This window comes from Diceros bicornis, chromosome 5, assembly GCF_020826845.1.
Source record: "Diceros bicornis minor isolate mBicDic1 chromosome 5, mDicBic1.mat.cur, whole genome shotgun sequence".
Lineage (NCBI taxonomy): Eukaryota > Metazoa > Chordata > Mammalia > Perissodactyla > Rhinocerotidae > Diceros > Diceros bicornis.
The window spans coordinates 61,391,283-61,410,841 of record NC_080744.1 but is presented as its reverse complement, the minus strand read 5'-3'; the positions used below and the strand labels follow the sequence as shown (position 1 = coordinate 61,410,841).

The following is a 19,559-nucleotide window of genomic DNA, read 5'->3' as shown; positions in this document are numbered from 1 at the left end:
CATAGCTTTCAGCATCACAGCAACATGCAGCCACCACAGTATGACAACCAACAGATGGATAGCAACCATTTCACATGCACACACAGCAGTAAAACATGGCGGAGAGTAATGGGTACAAAGAAGTGTGCAGACAGGTGCTTAGGGAAGTTCAGAGGAGGGAGTGCTGTAAAATCTTTCCTTGGTCAGGCAGGGCCAAGAGGGGTATCTAACCTTTCTAAGCATTGGTTTCTTCATTTGTAAAATGGGGAATAAAATCAGCTGGTGCACAGAGATTGGGGAGTATTAAATGAAAGAGTATATATAAAGCACCTGGAGCAGTATCTGGCTCAAAGTAGGTGCTCAACAAACAGTCCAGATGCATGAATCTGCTCCATGGCCCACCCTCACGAGACCAGCCAACAGTGATTCCCCACCCTGCCCTCTACACTTGTGCTCCTTTTAATCAGTGCCTCAAGATTTAACATGATGAAATAGTGTCCTCTTTGTTTCATGCTATTGTTTCAAGTCTATTAATCTTGTCTCTCGAAACTTCCTAAAGGTAAGGTGTACACTTTTTCTTATACTCCCCCAAGCCTTGATACAGTGTGGCGTATGCAGGAGCCACTCAATAAATGCTTGTGGGCTGGCCAAAGGGATTTTGGAGAATGGAGAGATTCAAGAAGTGGAAAGTCTTATACAATTAGTGAGATCCACAGCATCCAGGAGAAGAAATCTCTCCTTCCGGAGACAAAGCATCTTGTGGCTAGAAGCACTGTCTTCTGAACTGGCCTGGTGCTGGGCCCAGAGTAGGTGCTCCATAAATGTAAATATTTAAGTGGCTCCTATTTAATTTTGAACCCAAATTGCCACAGAAACCTCAAAATGAATTAATGAGGAGACAGTAGTTAAATAACTTGTATCCAATTGCTGAATGATCCAATTAGCTATCCCAAGTCTTGTTGTCAAGAAGAGACTAGTGCTTTACCAAACTAGTGGTTTTTAAAACCAAACTAGTGTTTTTTAAAGTATAAAACAGTAGGACACAAAAACAAACAACAAAAATAAGTTATAGACTCCACAGCAGAAGGAAAATAAATTTTTCTTGGGAAGAAATTTCTAGGTTACAAATGATAACAAATCGTGTTGCTAATTTCAACTTTTCTGTTCATTTCTGGCAAAGGAATACATATCGCTAACATTAATATCCAATATTAATGTGGTTTGATCATGAATCCACAAATTTCAAAATTAATTGACAGGTAATTTTAGAAAGGAATTAATATGAAGATGAAGGTTGCTTTGATTGCTAGTCAAAAGTCAGTATCAGTCACTCTCTTGCTTAACTCATCTAGGAATTGAAAATACTAGCCAGGCCATCTCCACCTGATACCCTGACTTCACAGCCAATATCCAAATGACAGTCTTCTCAATGTGATCAGATTATCTTTGTTTCCCTGAATAAGCAGAAAAATCAACAGCCTTTACTAGGAATTAATGGAATAAAAAAAGAGAATCATTCATTCTTCCACATAATGATTACTATTTTTTCTAGTTTCTTCATATTTTATTTCCCAAGCAAATACTTTTTCTATATTCTAGCTACTGTTTCTAAACTTTCATTACTCCTCTTGAAAAGGTTTTAGGATTGCATTGCTATATCATGAAGAGTGTACCAAGATAAGACATTTGGTTCATAATCTCTCAGAAATGTTTATATTAACAAAATTTTCCATTGCAGGTAGACATAGACTGGATTAGTGAATTATTTAAATAGAAGCCTAATACTTTCAAGTCTTTTCCCATAATGAAAATATTTTGTAAAGAAATTCTTTGGTGATGGTTTGTACTATATATAGAAGGGTATATAAAAAGCTGAAGAAAAAAATTAATTCAAATAAATTAGAGCAAAGTCTGCCCTCTGCTGCACTTCACTGGTTTCCACCCAGTCAGGTTTTTAGTTGAAATAGCTCAACACTAACAAATCAATCTCAAGTCATTAAAAAAATTTTTTTTGTGATGCTGGAAAATAATATTAGTGCCTGGATAATAGATTAAAGCAATTACACTATTATTATTTTAGGACACTGTAAATTTCCAGTGCTGATGTATTTTTGTTACCAAATGGCATTTATAAAATAATAATGATGCTGAAATATATACGAATCATGTAAAGTATGTCATTCCAGGGAGCCAGCTGAGTTGGTCATTGATAATTTAAAATTTTTCCTTGTTTTGCTTAAATAAGGGGCAAAGCAATTATATTTTAACAAAACAAAGAAGTTCTTATTTGGTAGCTAATAAAACCCTAGTTTTTGTTTAACCCTGAATTTTTGGCCTGGACCTCCTACACGGATTCGTTATTATTGCTTAGCCTTTGTAACCTCTATTTTCCAAGCCTAATCTGAATCCTAGCCCCGAAGGGGATCAACCACAGCTATCGTGTGCTTGCACCCTTCTCTCCTTGTCCCAGATTGGTGTCTGATTTAGAACTGACTAAACCAGTATCAGACCTTGACTTTAACAAAGATGCATCTGTCACTTAAGGTCTGTATTTCTAAGAAGTCCCTCCACTAGGCACCTCTTGTTTTCTCATATCTAGATGATACACATTTAAATAAAAGCTTCTCTTAAAAAATCTATCTTCATTTCCCTCTTATTCTTATAATGTAAATACAATGCTTTTCATTTCTGACACCACCTTCTACTCATTCCTCAGATAACATAACAGACAATATTGACCCAAATATACAATTTGACTTCACTCACTGCAAAATTCAGTAAATGAAGAAGATTTGGGGCTATAGAAGAGAAATCCTTATCCAAACCTGCAGCAAAGAGAATTTAAAAAACTATCCAAGTAAACTGGTAGAAAAATGTCATTTGTTTATTCAAGTTGACTTCACTATAAATTGGTCCTTTAAAACAAAACATTCAATAGACTTACAAGTAGTTTAAAAATCTAAGCTTTTTCCTTGTAGAGGAAAAAAAAATAAGCAAAAACTAAACATTTATCAACATCCACTGATAAACATTCCAAAGAGTCATTTATGTAAAAGTATTTACTATACCTAAAATGTCACATAGCCTCCCCAGCTGCGTGTTCTGCTGTGTGTTGAAGTCGGCAATATTTTGTCGCACAGGCTGGGAATATCCTAAAAGGCAAACAAGGTGTCAAAACCCAAAAAGAGCAAGACACTATGGCAAATTGGCACACTAGGATTTCAAAGTGTCACAGTCCACACTTCCAGGAAAGAATTTTCTCTGCAGCATCTTGCAGAAACAATCTAATTCCTAAGAATGTGGTCCTTGCTTCTCAGGGGATTAAGCATTATCCCGGAAGATGTGCTAAGCAGCATATTCTGCAACAGAGAGGTTCATATTTTGCAATACCAGCAAAGCTGCTGGGAATTAGGATTATAAAAACATGGGGAAAATTTCTGACATTTAACATGAATGTTTAAAGCAGCATGTAAGAAAATTATGCTCATGTTTGGAAAAAACTATTTTGGCTTTTTAACTTACGCTTCCTACGTGGCATTTTGAAGATGTGTACCAGAATCAGTCTAAGTTGACACACAGATTTCAGAGAAACCCCCTGCTGTCAGAACATGTATTTAAGTAATTCTAAACACTAAAGAAATACGCTTCTGCTCACACAGTCAAAAGAACTTTTAACCTTTAAAGGGCAATGAAGGTTAATACCGTCACTTTGTCAGTACTAACAGAAGTCCTGCAGTTTGCCTTTGTGTCCATTGGTGACAGAGCAGAAGGAAAACGCGTGTGGGTGACTACTGTCCAAAAATCTTCCACAAAAGAAACAACAGCAGCAACGCTTTCTGCGGATATTTCAAGAGTTAAATAAAATAAATGGATTAAAACATGAATTTAAAAGGCATGCACACTCACATGCTTATATGAAATTCAGCAATTGTAGGTGCAATTTTTTTTTAAATAAAATTGCTTTTCACATTTTGAAGAGATGCTTCAATGCCTCCTTGTGGTTAGTGAGCCCAAACACATGTTTCAAGTTAAACTACTATAGATAAAGTGGTTTTAAATACTACCTCTTTGAGATGTGACATAGATTTCCTTTTCAGCATAGGGAAAACTATAGCAATTCAGGCCACAGGGCTTCAGATCAAATGAACTCTGATAATTGGCTCTTTGCTTTGATGTTAGCGTTTAAACACTAGCCGATGTCTGGAAATTAAATGAGTTTACAATTCATCAAAAAGTCTCTCTTTTGTTTTATGCAGATGAACTTAAGAACGAAAGAGGCAGAAGGACATATGGGATGTTTGAATTATTTTTGAAAAATTATTAATTTCTAAAATCACTTAGGGAATTATTCCACATATGAAAGTTAATATAGACAGCTGCAAACAATGCCGTCTTAATGTATGATTGCATTATTGTGACTCTTAGGATATTTCATATGTATAATTCTATCTAATATTCAGATAAATGTTTAGAAAGATGTATTGTGAATAACTTATATATCAAGACTGTAAGAAGGCAGGAAAAATGCCTAAAGAATAAAGAATGATTAAGAAAAGCGTCTGAAAGCATTCCGTGCACACATTTCCTTTCAAAAGTAAAGATAAAAGGCAGTGTGAGATGTCTCATTAAGATGATGTCCAATTTAAAATATAAAGGATGTCTGATCACTTTGTTGCCACATATGCAGCATGTGACGAATAAGTCTGTTTCAATCAAGTGCTTGAGGTCAGTTTTCCAACAAATTACTTGGTACCTCTGTTAGCACTGATGAAGGATGCACATAAAGTGTCTATGCCGAATGATAGAACTGGTTACTCGGTTAACCCTAAAACTACGCCCATTTTAAAGAAGTGTATGTTCACAATCTCAGAACATTGTTATTATAGAGGATCATATGAAGTAACAGATATGAAACCTTTTGTAAACTGTAAAGTGTTATATTTTAGTGTTATGAAGTATATGCACTTCCAAAGCTTGTAACAACAACAAATTCTGTGCCCATTCTACACAGACAAGACACAATGCAAGGCACATTGGCCTCAGAAGAGCAGAAGCGGGGAGTCAATTTTTTAAAAAGTCAGATTTATTCTTATGTCTTGTACGTTCATAAAGTACGTGTGTTGACACCTAGGTGAAAAGACCTCATGAGTGCTGGCAGCATATATTAAATTCAATAGTGACTTAAGCAGGAAACTATCAGCAAGGATGCTGTGGCTTTGGGGAGTTCAGCAGACATGCTCAGTGGCAGCGAGACGTCACACTTTGGGATATAATCTACAAAGACACGGATACTTCAAAGATCAGGCTAGAAACACTGGGGGATTTTTGAGAGACCATTTACTTCAAGCTTGTCGTGTTATAGATGGGAAAATCAAAGTGAGTGCCTTGTCTCTTATCCAAGATCACATAAACCTACCAATTATTATATAGTTTAGATACTACATATTTAGATCTTGTGACAAATGCGGTTACATAAAATGAGAGAGAAGACAAGACTCTCCAAGTGTGAACAGAGAACTCTAGAAGGGACCAAGAGCCTTTGCCGCTTCTCTCACTTTTATTTTCAATTATTGTGATAGGCAGAAAAATGGCTCTCCAAAGATATCCATGTCCTGGTCCCTGGAACCTGTGAATATGTTAGGTTACATGGCAAAGGGGAAATCAAGTTGCAGATGGAATTAAGGTTACTAATCAGCTGACCTTAAAATAAGGAGATTAGCCTGGATGATCCAGGTGGACCCAATGTCAGAACAAGCGTCCTTAAAAGTGGAAGAGGAAGGCAGGGGAGGAGAGATTTGGAGAAGCTGTGACTACAGAAGAAAGGATGTGACTGCAGAAGAAAGGCACAGAGAGATGCAACGTTGCTGGCTTTAAAGATGGAGGAAGCAGGCCAAGGGCTTTCCTTGTTTGTTCCTTTGTGGGTGGCTTCTAGAAGCTGGAAAGGCCAAGGAAACAGATTCTCCCCTTGAGCCTCCAGAAAGGAATGCAACCATGCGGCCACCTTGACTTTAGCTCCTTTTAGAGTTCTGAGCTACAGAACTGTAAGGTAACAAACTTGTATTGTTTTAAGCCACTAAGCTTGTGGTAACTTGTTACAGGGTGATAGAAAACTAATATGATTCTCTACTTCCCTTACTCCCAGTAAGTCCCACCCCTCACAGACATTCTGCTCCTCTCACTCTAACTGAAAGATGAGGGAGCACCAAGATCCCTAATACAATCTCATAATGAGCACTCAATGGTTGTTGTTACTCTTATTATTATTCCTTTCCTGACCTCAGCTGAGCCAGACTGAAAGTCTCAGAAGGAACTTCATTTAAATGAGGGATATTATTATTATTACATGCACGAAGTATTATTTGAGCTATCAAAGTACAGTTCTTCTAGTGTATGCAGCCGATAGGCCCTTATCACTGTCAGGTGTGCCTGAACACTCTTTTCTAAGAAAGTTCTCAGTCTCCCCTCGCTGTCATTCTCTGCACCCTTTCTTCACTGCACTTCTCTCATTTTGTCATTACATGTTTCTTTGTCTGCTTGTTTCCTTGTTTGTTGTCGTCTCTCCTCACCCCCGCACCGCTCCGGCTCCTGTAATCAGACTGGAAGCTCCATTTGAGCAGGAACAGTGTGATAACCCCATCGAACGAGAGAATGAAATGTGGCCTGAAGACCCCACTCAAAGAATCTGTCTTTTAAATTCCTTGCCTTTTCTCCCATGTGTTCTCACCATTCCCGCCCCTCCTTTCAACTCATAAAATTGCGTTCTCTGATCTGGAGAACTTCTGGGGAATTAAAAGAATGGTAAGTGAGATTTGTGGCTTTTTCTACGTATTCATCACCATGGAATAAAACAGCACTGTCATAAAGGGGCACTCTCCTCCTTATCACTACAGAGAGGAACACACCCTCTTTCCTTATGGCCATCCTTGTCATCTGCAAGATATTCCTAATTTGATAGAACATTCCATCTTTTCTCAAAATATTACTGCCTCTGTTTCACATCAAAGAAGGATACCTGAAAGCTGCCTCTCTGAAGTAATCCAACTACTTTTGTTCCTCTATTGAACCAAGGATGCTCATCAATGGTTACTGGCTATCATTTCTCCATTTTCGTTTCTACCTTCGTCTCCTTTCCCATCTCTATCCCCACTCCCGCACAAATTCCTATCAGATGATGCTAATTGCCTGTTTGCACCCACTCAACTAGCTCTTCTAGAATTGGCTTTTCCTTCACAGCAACCAGGAAACCCAAGAACATGAGCAACACCATGCTTGGCGACTAAGCCTCCTTGGGACTGGTATGTTCCTCTGTGACAGGCCCTGCTGTTGCAGTAGAATCACGTATTCCTGAACACCTTGCTTAATACTCTGGTTGATTCCTTGTTTCTTTTGTCGCCAAGTCCTATTTCTTACAATGGTACCTGAGGCAGAGAAGGGGTTAACAACAGACTTCCAGTTACCAAGTAGTTGTTATTCATCTGATCACCCTGGCCTGAGATGGTAGTCAACCACGCCTCAGTTTGATGGATTGGAACGGTAGTTCTCAACCTTTTTCCCATTTTGAAACGTCTGACGGGTGATGTTCAAATGCATCATGCGCTCCTAGGGGCATACAGAGGGTTACAAGAGCCGTAGCAGTAACTCCATCCCTTTCTCTTCCGCTCAAGAAAGCAAGCTGGAGGCAAGCTCAGCAAGAGTGATGTTACTATAGAGAGAATTTTGAATTGCTCCAAATCATAAAAAAAGTTAACCATTAGCCAACTTTGGTACTCTAAAAGTAAAACTGCAGGGAACAAGTGCACAGCAGCATATTGCAGTAATCTAGAGAAATGTGATCTAGACATTACGGTTATACCCAGGTTTTAACCACTTATGCAAGTGTGAAAGCACAAGATACTGAGTTAAGAGATAAGATAGAGCAAGAGAGAGGCCTAACCCTGTTGTGCATATAGTATATCCAGTGCCAGTTTGATGAGGGTTTGTGGGGAGGCTGCGGAGGGGGATTAGGGAATTTTGTGATGAGAACACAGAAAACACAGGAGGTTCTCAAATATTTGTTGAGTTTTGAAAACATTCTCAAACCAAACTGGCCACTTGGATTCTGCGTGGTTCTGAAAGCCTTCCCTTCAAAAGGATTAGGACTTACTCTTGTTCAAATTTTCTGTCAGTGGCTGGCACAGCATTGCATGTAACTAAAGCCAGTGATTCTCAAAGTGTGGTCTGCGGACCCTGGGAGGTCCCAAGACCCTTTCAAGGGGACTGGAAGGTCAAAACTATTTTCAAAATAATACTAAGATGATATTTGCCTTTTTCAATCTTACTGTCTGACAAAATACAAAAGTTTAATGATATGATTTCCGACTCCATGTTGCAACTAACACTTAAGAATTACCATTGTTGAGTTTTGGTATAAAATCAAAGAATATACACAATTATCTGAAAAGGCTATAAAATATTCTTCCCTTTTCCAAATACTTCTCTGTGTAGGGCCAGGTTTTTTTCATGTGCTTCAACCAAAACAACATATTTCAACAAATTCAATTCAGAAATAAATACGAGAATCCAACTACATTCTATTAAGAGATTTGCAAACTTGTCAACCAATGCCACTCTTTTCACTAAGTTTTTTCATTTTGGAAAATAAAACTTTTTTAAAATAAAAATATGTTATTTAGGTTAACATTGGTAATAGGTTTATTATTGGTATTTTAAAATAAATTAAATATTTAAAAAGTTTCTCAGTTTTAGTTTCTAATATGGTAAATATTGATAGATATAACCCACTTAAACCAACCCTCTTTAGGGCCGTTAGTAATCATTACAAGCGTAAGTTTGAGAACTGCTGAACAAGTGTTTTAATACTTTTTTACGAGAAAGAAGGAGATGACAACATTTATAGTTTTATCTTAGTATATACAAGACTCTTTTTATGAAAAGCCCATGAGCTGGTGTCACTTGATACCCAGTTCAATGCTGTTTCTGCATTTCAAGATACAATATCCAAGTAGCTCAAATTTAATATTACAGGGTCCTGGGGCCAACTCGGATGTAACCAGTGAATGAGTGTTGATTTGGATTATTTGGATGAATACAAATATGTTTTAATTTTAACTTGGATTATCAAGAAATGTGAACAGTTAAGTGTACTTTGTTCCTGATCCCAAAATATCTGGATGTTTCGGGGAATGCTCTCTGGGAGATCTTGGCAGTATATCTGTCTCAAGGATCCAGTGTGACAACACCATAGCTAAACTATGGATTCCACACTACTTGCCAAAATATATGTTGAAGACTGCAAAGATTTGATTGAAAGTCCTCATGTCCCAGCCTTGAGGTGGAAGGAACAGAGTCTATCTTGTCTTTGAGTTGTCAGCTCAAAAATGAGAAAGTAGAAAGGTGCTAAGGTGCTCGGAGGCGCAGTGAAAATGTGATTTCAGATACGACACTCTTGGCCCTGGTCCTCTACCTGCCTCTGTTCACAAATAGAGATGAGCGCAAGTTCTGATCGTCTGGCGGAAAGGTGTGGAGTTAGGAAGCAACTGTCCTATGAGCACCGGGGCTTTCTCAGCTCAGTGTATGGTCAGTTGTGCACAGAAGTAAGTTTTTCTATCTTTTCTTTTGGGCTTTTGTGACAGTACAGACCAGCAGCAAACACTGTTTTTCATGAACCTCACAATAACAGGATCCACAACTTTATGGAATGGAGTATCTTAGAGACCACTAATTGTGTTAGCTTCAAGGATAATTTACTGAAATAATGCACAGAGAGGAAAAAAAATGAAGCTGAACTATATATATTCATTTTAGCTGTTAAATCAATTGGCAATGAAATAAAAGATTACATAGAGAAAAGAGAAAATCCCACCTCAATATATCCTGTATTTGTATTTTAAAGGAGGAAGAGAAGTGAGAGGAAACTCATCACTGGGGGTTTAATTGCCTGGCAGTGGCCTCATATACCTTCTCACGGCATCAGAGTCCCAAACTTGGCACATTTCATTTAATGTCAATATACTTAAAAATGCCACTGAGTTTAAGTGTAGCATCAAATGATGCACCGTAATAAAGAAGCACAGGGGTTAAATTAAAAGTGGATGAAATAACTTAGCCAAAGAAACTGAAAGCAGAATTAGTTTGTAGGTTTTATTTTGACCTCTGATTTTTCTAGAGGAATTAGGATTCTTGGTTGCAGTTCTTTCTTATTTGACTGATAGATTTTGCTTAAAATAGACCCTAGTATTCTATTCCTGCTATGAACCATAGTAGATTATTTTGTTATAATTATATTTCATTAATAAAAATGATAAAACATGCAATATCCAATTAAAAGATCAGCCTATACAATCTGGAAAGAATGGCTTTCTTTTTATCATCTTATAAAGTTACAAGGCCAATCCATTTCTTTGGACAATTAATCAACAGCATCCCACCTCTCTTGTTGGTTAAAAATAGCTAAAACTTTTTGTTACCTCTAAGAATACTTCCTGAAATATGTGACAGTCAGTTGTGTTTCATAACTCCTCCTTTCAAAGAAGTTACTCCGTAAAGTGTAATTGTCGTAATGTCCATATTATGAATCGTAGATTTTAAAATACATGACGAATATTTTGTGGTCAAAAATGTTACTGAAAGACCATCTCTTCTGTGATCGTGGGTTTGGAGAATGCAATTATTCCTGTGGGTGCAAAATTGCATAAACAAATAACCAAATGCCTACAACTGCAATATAGTATGCAGTTATCAGATACTAAGCTTTCATTTTTAGGGTCCAAACAAGTTAGTGCAGCCCCAGTTGGCTAGCGGCATGGTGTAATTACTTCTCTGGCTAATTCTACACCAGAATTGAAAGCAAATTTCCTATGAAAAGAGAAAAAGAGGAGAAGGCTGCAACTTGCATTAAATGCCTACCTGAACCTTACACTCCTACCAACCATTTTGATTAGTGAATCCCTCTCAACTCTGGAAACAAAATTACTATATTGAATAGATTTGTTGGGGAGTGTATTTAGAGAAAAAATTTGCTTCTTTTTCATCAACTTCTCTTTTCATGAATTGTGTAGGTAAGTGCCTGCTGCAGGAGACGGAGTAGCCATGTTGCGAATGTTGCTGAAATCTTCTTCAAGCATTCCCAGGGGAAGTGGGACACAAGAAAAAGGTACAACATAATCATTTTTTTTTTTTTGAGTATGGTTTAACAATTATGTCTGTGGAATAGATACGGGATGACAGTTTAATGTTATTTAAACTTAATGTCCACAAGTCATATGATAAAACCTAAAACATAGATTGTAGAAACAAATACTATTTGATCAAAGCCCAAGTATTATTCTCTAGTAAAAATGCGTAATTGGACTTTTTAAATGCTCAGTTGAGAAAAATACCTGAGCTTGTTCTTATCTTTTAGAAAATACATGATTAGCAATTATTCTTTAAAATGGGTTATTATATTGTGAACAAACAAAAATTACTGCAATAGGGAAGACTTTCAGATTTGTTATGTATTTATTTAAACTGATTATGTGTAATCTAGAAGAAAACTAGTTTTAATATCAGATTTAAAATAATGCTTTCTAATTCTAGTTTCTGACCAGGTTATTTTTCTACTTAATTTATATTCAGCAAGACCTTTTGGAATTTTAAGACATTTTCATTTAAAGTTATTTTTTATTACCCAGTTTCTCTTACTGACCATTACTTTCATAATTTTACCTCTTTCGAGGCTCCTTTCTATCAGACTTATATGCAGGGCTGATTGCATGGGGGTTTCGAAGGGTCAGAGGTGGGGCTATAGGAGGGAAAAAGTTTGTGGAAGTTGTGTCTATAATACTTTTGTGCTTGTCAGCATTGCAAAATGGGGGTCTTGTTTCTATTTCTGGTTTTGAATAAAATGGAGAACACACACACAAAATTTCCCACATAATACCAGGTCAGGTCTACAATTAGTTACAGAAGCAAAAGGCTCTTGCACCTTATTCTAAGGACTTGAGTCCATTAATTGGGTCTGCAATTAGCCTCTCTGGTTGCAATCAATTACCAGTGCAATTTCTGTGTCTGAACTAATTTTGTGTGCAAAAGGAGTCCCGCCACAACAAAAGCCTAAGTCAGAATGAAATTCAGATCTGTCTTACCTCACTTATATCCCAAGAAGGAACTAATTTCGTCTGTGAGCCATAAAAAAAGCCAAAACTAAAAGGCTCTGTGCAACGGAAGTATTTTCTTAACTTTTCTACAAGTGCTTAGATGTAAGTACTGTAGAATCTAGGAAAGTTTGCATTACTTTATTACTGCTAATATTTTACTAATTTAAAATATAATCTTAATTATTTATATAATAATTTAAAATTTTTTTTGCTTTTCTATTACTGTGTCAATGTTTTGTTCTGTACTACACATAAGTACACAAACACATATGCTCACACAGGAACACAAATAAATTGCAATCCAGAATTCTATTACAATAGATCCCTTAATGCATTGCTCTACTTAAAAGGCCTTAACAAAGAGCTAATAGATAATGTGAAGAGTCAATGAGTTTTGCTATTTGTCAAAACTCACCAGGTCAGGTTGGGAAATCTGGCATCGGCAAGGAAATTTAACACATTAAGTTGATAAAAAGCAAAACAAAACAAAATAAGCAAGCAAACAAATCCTAAACATTTTGACAGCAGCTCATGTTTTAAAAGAACTTCCAATGCAAATTTCTGAAATTCCCAACGTCATTTTGGCATACCTATTTTACCACTATGTTGCAGACAACAGCTTTTAAGTTCCCCAATTCATAAATGTAATTAAATAATTACATTAGTGCTAATTAACATGAAACTGCAGATTATTTAAGCGCAAAAAACACTATTCAACTTCTTAATTATTCTTGTTCACACAGCATTTCCTTTTGCTCAGGCGCCCTAGGTGCAAATAAAGCATCCCATCTGCTCGTAATTAGAACTAAATAATTTCAGAGAATGTAGCTTATCATTTTGACTGCACATTTGATTAAAAACAGTATACAAGCAATATCCTGGCTTATTGGCGTAACAGCCACAACACAACGCAAGCCCATGTTCTTCCATCATTAAAGAAGATCGAAAACATTATCTGCTATTTCAGGGGGAAAAAAAATACAACTTTTTAGTTCATTTCATACAGATGAAAGCGAATTACAGCAAATCACCTCTCCACTGAATAGCAGCCCCCACATAATGACTTTATTTGCTTAATCCCCAAATTAAACGCCGTTTCGAGCGAGGGCCCTGTGTTATTACTCTCATCATGTCGAGAACATTTTCCTGCCGAGACCAATTTGAATAAAACAAGGGGCCTTCCTTGAACTCAATCAAGGAGCCATAATGTGGTGGGTAATAGAGGTTGCTGATAGATTTGCAGGCAAAAGTGTTATACCTAATGACGGGATATGGATAATAGTCCTCCTGGAGGTCCTGATGCGATTCCAGTTGGCTGCCAGATGCTAAAAATCAAGAAGAGCATTGATCAGTGACAGAAAGCTGTAGTGGATTCCTCTAGTCAAACTTCAGCTGCTTTTCCACTGTACAGTTAAGCCAGGCATAAATTATATTAATTGATTTAATTACATACTTAAAACATCTTCCCCAATTAATTTAATTAGGTGGCTACATGATGCAACTGGCAGGGGAAGATTAGAGGCAGCTCACTTAATTAACAGAATATGAATGAAAAAAAAGAGAAAGCAAACATAAATGAAATTGTGAGCACTAATTAAAAGGCTGTCTGCAAACTTAAATACTTTCTGACAAAGTGGTGACAGCAATGTAGACAAGAGAGTATTTTTTTTTTTTCCTAGCAAATTAAAGTGCCAGAAGGTATATATAGGGAGAAAAGGTAAAGCGGTTAAAACATTGATTTTCTGACAGGACTACCATAGTCAACGTGAAGGGACTTTTTTCCTATAGAAAAACTGCAACAGATTTTGCAGAAGCAAAAGCCAGATTCCTGATTAGGACTAAAATATGATATAGAAAAAAATGTAGGGTTTGCACATCATACATTGATGGGAGTGGAAGGCGAGGGAGGCTGACGGGGAGGGTAGCCAGAGAGAGGAAGGGAAGATAAAGGGACAACTTATTGCAATCGCTCAAGCAAGAAATGTTTAGAAAAAGAGGTCTGCCTTAACAGCTGGCAGCCTGTGTACCTTGGCTCGGATGCGGAAATTCTCCAGGTGTCTTTCACGTGATTCCTTCAGGATCCTCTTCAGTCGGGTCTTATGGCAATGTAGGAGCCATGCAATGGCAATCACCCCTGAAGCCCACTTCCGCTGGCGATGAGTGAGGAAGAATTTTCTTGCTCTGTAGCATTTCCATGTGGCTTGGATCTTCATGGCAGCCTCTAACTTTCCGTCTTGGCCCTTGTACCTTTGCCCCGGAAGATTTAACATCATCTGGATGTGACCTGGGTCCTCTAACACTGAGAGAATGTCATATCTGGTAAGTTTATTCTTCAGCTCAAACTCTGGAAGGAGAGCTACCAAACTGTTGCCTTTTATTTTGACTTCTGGTATTGCATAGTCCCTGAGAAACTTCTCGATGTGTTCCAAGAGAGAAACAATGCTTCCCCAAGACAAACTAAAACGTTCCTTGAATGCTAAGAAGTCCTGGGCTGTCTTGTCTGTGACGCCGTTATAAATAAAAAAGTCATAATCCCACGGTGATTTCAGAGCTCTAGAAGGTGGTGTGACTTTCACGGCCTGTGGAAGGAAAAGTGTGGCCAGAGATGAAATATAATTGTGATCTACTTTAAATGAGTGGTCAAGACACACTATCACATTATCACTTATTACTCCATGGTGGGGAGATATGGATCCTAGTTTTGATTTAATGCATACATGTCATAATATGAAAGTTTGGCCACTATATATCACAAAACTCATTACCAGAAGAATATCTTAGAGGTCACGCAAAGTTATTATTATTTTTGTAAAAGTGTTATAAGATTATCAAGGAAACTGATCATATAAAAGTTGTGCATTTAGTTCACGTTAATGTGGTCAGCTGCCCGCATAATCTCTGTGATTTACTTTTTACACATGGATGGATGGGAGCATGTCACTGCTTGCTCGTAAGTTATCCACCAATCCAGAAAAACAGAGTGAAGCCTTTCTCTGCAGTCTTTATAATAACTTCAAGTAAGCTCATCAAAGCTGTGTTGTCTGTTCTGACATTCTAACAGGTCATAACTTTCTGGCGTTTTAGAGTCTTTTGCCACTTTCTCTTAATATCCAGGAGTGATTTTTACAAGGACCATTAGGTTGTGTGTTATCATCCTTGCCACTTTCTAGGTTTCTCTTGACATGTGTTTTTTTATTCTTAAATCTGGTGTCTTCTTAGGGACATATCTGGAGCTGTCCCCAGTAGACAGAATCTGAAATCTCACAACAAATAAAACCAAGGAAACAACTGCTTTTCATTTTCTTCCTATCTGTACTGATCAAATTTTTAAATCATGAAAATCTACTACTTGTATTGTTAAGTGTCAAGAGGGGTTCTCTAAGAATGGGATGAGAGGCAGTTTTTTTTCTTCTTTTTACTTTTCTGTGTGGAAAAAACTGAATAAATGCTATTTAAAAAATAAAATCAGAAGAGGTTTGGGTGACAACAGCAATATATGTTACACACACCCCTTTAAGAAAAAGAAAAAAATAAAAGGAAATTTTGTTGTGTCTATGTCCACTGTGAAACCACTACATTTCATTATTGAAACCTGTTGCACTAGAAAAATAGGCATTCTACCCCATGGTCTAAAAAAAGACCCAGGTAATTTATCAATAGCTATGATGCCACAGCACTGCGTTGAGTATTACTATGTTAGATTGTTCAAGCTTTGTCTTTACTAAACAAATATTAACTGATATTAATTAACAAACTCAAGGCAGAAACCTCAGAGAAAAGCAAGCCAAGAGACGTATTTACAGTAAAAGCACAATAAGCAAGCGCAAGAAATAAAAAAAAAAAAAAAACTTTCAAATTCTTGCTTTTCTTAGGTTCCAGGTGGTGGAATAATTAACTAGACTGTCATCTCAAGTAAAAATGCTGAAAAGCAAGTATTAAGTCCAAAAGGGGGAATTTCCTTGAACTTTTAGAAGCGGACTTTAAACAGCAGCGAGCTTTGTATAGTTTTAAGAGTTATTATAGGCATAAGAACGATAGAAAAGGCTTCTCGCCAAGACTCTAGCCCTTTCTGATCTAATCAAGGTGCCAAGAGAGAATACAAACTGGTAGATGGAAATAAATTCCTTCTTCTTGGATGGGCAAGAGAGAGTTAGAGAAGAAATCCCTCCTTCAGCAGATATCAGAGTTGGCAGGAGGAGATGCATGTCCTGGGAGAAGACAAGTGGCACATGTTCCAACAGAAACGGCCTGTGGCTACATCTTCCTTCAAGACTGGGTTCTGATGGCAGGAAGGTTAGAATTCAGAGAAGAATGACAGCGCTTCATCGTGAGAAACAGACACGCAAAATAATCACAGATGGACGTGTATGGAGCTGGCTTGTCCTGCCAATCACGTGTTTGATCCTGTCAACAAGACCCTGAGACTCCTCTAAGAAGTGCAGCCATGGACGGAAGATTTGCCAGAGAATCTGGTCTCCTTGGTAATAATAAACTATTTTTGAAATTCCTTATCTTGACCGAAAGTCCTGTGGAATTGGGACCGTCTATGAAAATGGAGTAACCTCGGAGACGTTTAGAAAGGAGAGGGCTCTTAAATCTCTTTGGGACAATGCCTTTCCATGAGTAGGTCTAGGGCATTTACATATATCAGCAAATGCATTTAAAACCTTTTGAAAGAATAGCTGTGGGGTGGGAGTGGGGTTACAGAATTGAACAGTGGTTGTTTTAGAACAAAGGGATTACACCTCCCTACCTTCTTGGATGATATTCCAGGAAAGACCTGCTCTCAAAGGAAACACACTCTTGGACATCAAATAGACCACTCAGGCACGGGGAAGCTATGGGTTTGGAGTCAGCTAAAACATAACTGTAGTACATCTGTCACAGAGAATGCCACACTTGGGAGCACTTTAGACTTAGAGCAAGAAAAGACATGTCTCTCAAGAGAAAGGCTTCCCAAATTAAAGCAGTGCATCAGCATTGTGAGATCCATTGAGCAGGTAAAGACAAAGCAGCGTCCAGCCTGGCAGGGAGAAGAGCCCTGGTTAAAGGCCACGCCATGCTTCAGATTCTGGTTCCTTCTGTTATTCCTCCTTTACTGTTTATCTCCATGAACTTGTCTACACTGATTTGTTGTCTGCCTTCCTTTGTCCCTCCCTTCCTCCTTTCCTTCCTTCCTTCGTTCTCTCTTTCTTTCTTTTTCCTCTCCTTCCTCCCACGCTCCTTCCTTCTCTTCTTTTGTGTTAAGATGTGCTGTACTCCCATTGTGATGTTACTGACGCAGTAGCGACACTGTTTCCTTCTAGAGGGGATGGCTCTCTGTTGTGCCATCCGCGTTCTCACCTGGTCCTTCCTGGGACCCCGGCCACACCTTTGTGAGATGCCTGTGCTCACTAATTGGCCCACACAGAGCCCAAACCTGTGGCCCTGGCCTAATTATTAGCATCCTGCTCTAACTAACCAAGTCAACTAGCTGGGAAATGCTCTTCTTTATTTGCAAAGTGTAATCACTAATTAGGTAACTTTGAGAGTTTCTGGAGCAGTTATTTAGGGAAAATTCTAAATTTAAAACAAAAAGCAGGAAGGCAGGATGATAATTACATATGTCAGTAAGTCACAGAGGTGTAGCAAAAAAGACAGGCCCAGTATCACATTCTAAAATTTAGAAATAACTGCCACACACACAAAAAATTCCAGAAAAAAAGACATGTATTTCTCAGCTGAATGTCTTTATAAAAAGTGTTCTTTTCACCCATGTGGATGTAGGATTAAACTATAGCCAAAGACCTCTAAACTGGATATAACCAAGATCTCCTGGTGGTAAATGGTTGAGTATTCAGGATAATCCAACATAGATATCATCTTTAGAGAATGACTTGCCTAGAAGGATAAACTAAATTACTTTTGAATCTATAAGCCGATGTTCAGTTTCTCAAACACCCGAACGTATCTATTAGTAATTAGCCTAGGCGATACCATTGTGTGAAAAAGAATAATTTCTTCCTGCCATTATGGCTCTAAGTGAGAGCTTAGTTCAGAGTAGGTGTGGAGTGACCCTCAGAGATGCAGTCTCCATCATTCCCTGAAGACCAGGTGGGCCATTTGTCTGGCCTGTTCTTTAATATCTGTTGAGGGTCCACAATGTGTTAAGCATTGTACAGAACAGACACCAAGACCTCAGCCTGCTAGAATTGTTTGAAAGATATATACAAGACTCAGAGAGCAGCTGACCTAATCAGGGTTTTCAGGGATCCAGCATAATCACAGTCCTGAATTTTAGAGCATGAGGGCTCTGAAGTCACTGGCCTTGCCTTTTACTCAACAGGCTATGATGGGTCCAGGGAAATGAGCCTCGGCCCTGAAGTTTGACTAAGCTAGGATCATGTCCAAGCTTCACCGCTATCTGTTATGTACTCTTGGGCAAATTACCATCTGCTATGGACTGAATGTTTGTGGCCCCCCAAAAACTGATATGTTGAAGCCCTGGTCCCCAGTGTGATGAGATTTGGAGGTGAGGGCTTTTAGAGGTAGTTAGGTCATGAGGGTGGAGGCTTCATGATGAGATTAGTGCCCTTATAAGAAGAGACAAAAGAGAGATGATCTCTCTCCACCATGTGAAGATACAGCAAGAAGGCAGCCATTTGCAAACCAGGAAGAGGGCTTTCACCAGAACCCGACCATGCCTGCACCCTGACTTTGGACTTCCAGCCTCCAGAACTGTGAGAAATAAATGTTTGTCGTTTGAACCACCCGGTCTATGGTATTTTGTTATGGCATCCCGAGCTGACTAAGACAGCATCCTCTCTGAATCTAAATGTTTCTCATCTGTAAAAATGAAAGATCCCTGTAGAGTTGCTGTGATCATAATACATGTAAAGAATCTTTCACAGTGCCTCACCTCCAGTCCATGTGGTTATTACCATAGCTGAGGAAACTGAAGCTCAGAGAGGTTAAGTGACTTGCCTAAGATCACATAGCTAGTTACTGTTTCCTACCCCTATACCACCAATGCCCATAGCCCTAACTGTACAGAACTTCCCAAATGGCGCCTTAACAAGCTGTGTTCTCCTTGCTCGTTTCTATTAGGGCATCACTCAGGGTGCTTCTGATTTTGACACTCTGTCTCTCTGACTTAAAATGAGTCCCCTTCAGGAGTATTTGCTGTTTAATAAACCCCTGGAGCCAGTCAAGCTGTCTAATCAAAGGCGAATATCTCCAATAGCATAGCTTCATGTACCACGAAAAAGACCCAGGGATTTTTTTCCTTTTCTATTTTTTAGATAGGAAGCTCTTTCTAGCAACTTACAAACCACAATAGAGGAATAGCTGCCTATACCAACTACGGGTAAAGGCGGTCATGGGGAGAGAACCACACAGAGTGACATTCCAATATTTTAGGATCTGCAAATCTACAAAACAGTTCTCAGTTCGTAGGACCTAGAA

At 38.2% G+C, this 19,559-nt stretch overlaps 1 protein-coding gene across 2 annotated transcripts in view; it reads right to left on the bottom strand.

Annotated features, from left to right (window-relative positions):
• Positions 1 to 19,559, bottom strand: part of IQCH (IQ motif containing H) — a 193,694-nt gene that overhangs the window by 80,560 nt on the left and 93,575 nt on the right. For both annotated transcript variants that reach the window (XM_058541925.1, XM_058541926.1), the window contains 3 exons: positions 14,144 to 14,695; positions 13,375 to 13,441; positions 3,048 to 3,131 (listed from right to left, as the gene is read on the bottom strand). In XM_058541925.1, the coding sequence (XP_058397908.1) occupies positions 3,048 to 3,131; positions 13,375 to 13,441; positions 14,144 to 14,695 (703 nt within the window). The remainder of the gene's footprint in view (positions 1 to 3,047; positions 3,132 to 13,374; positions 13,442 to 14,143; positions 14,696 to 19,559) is intronic.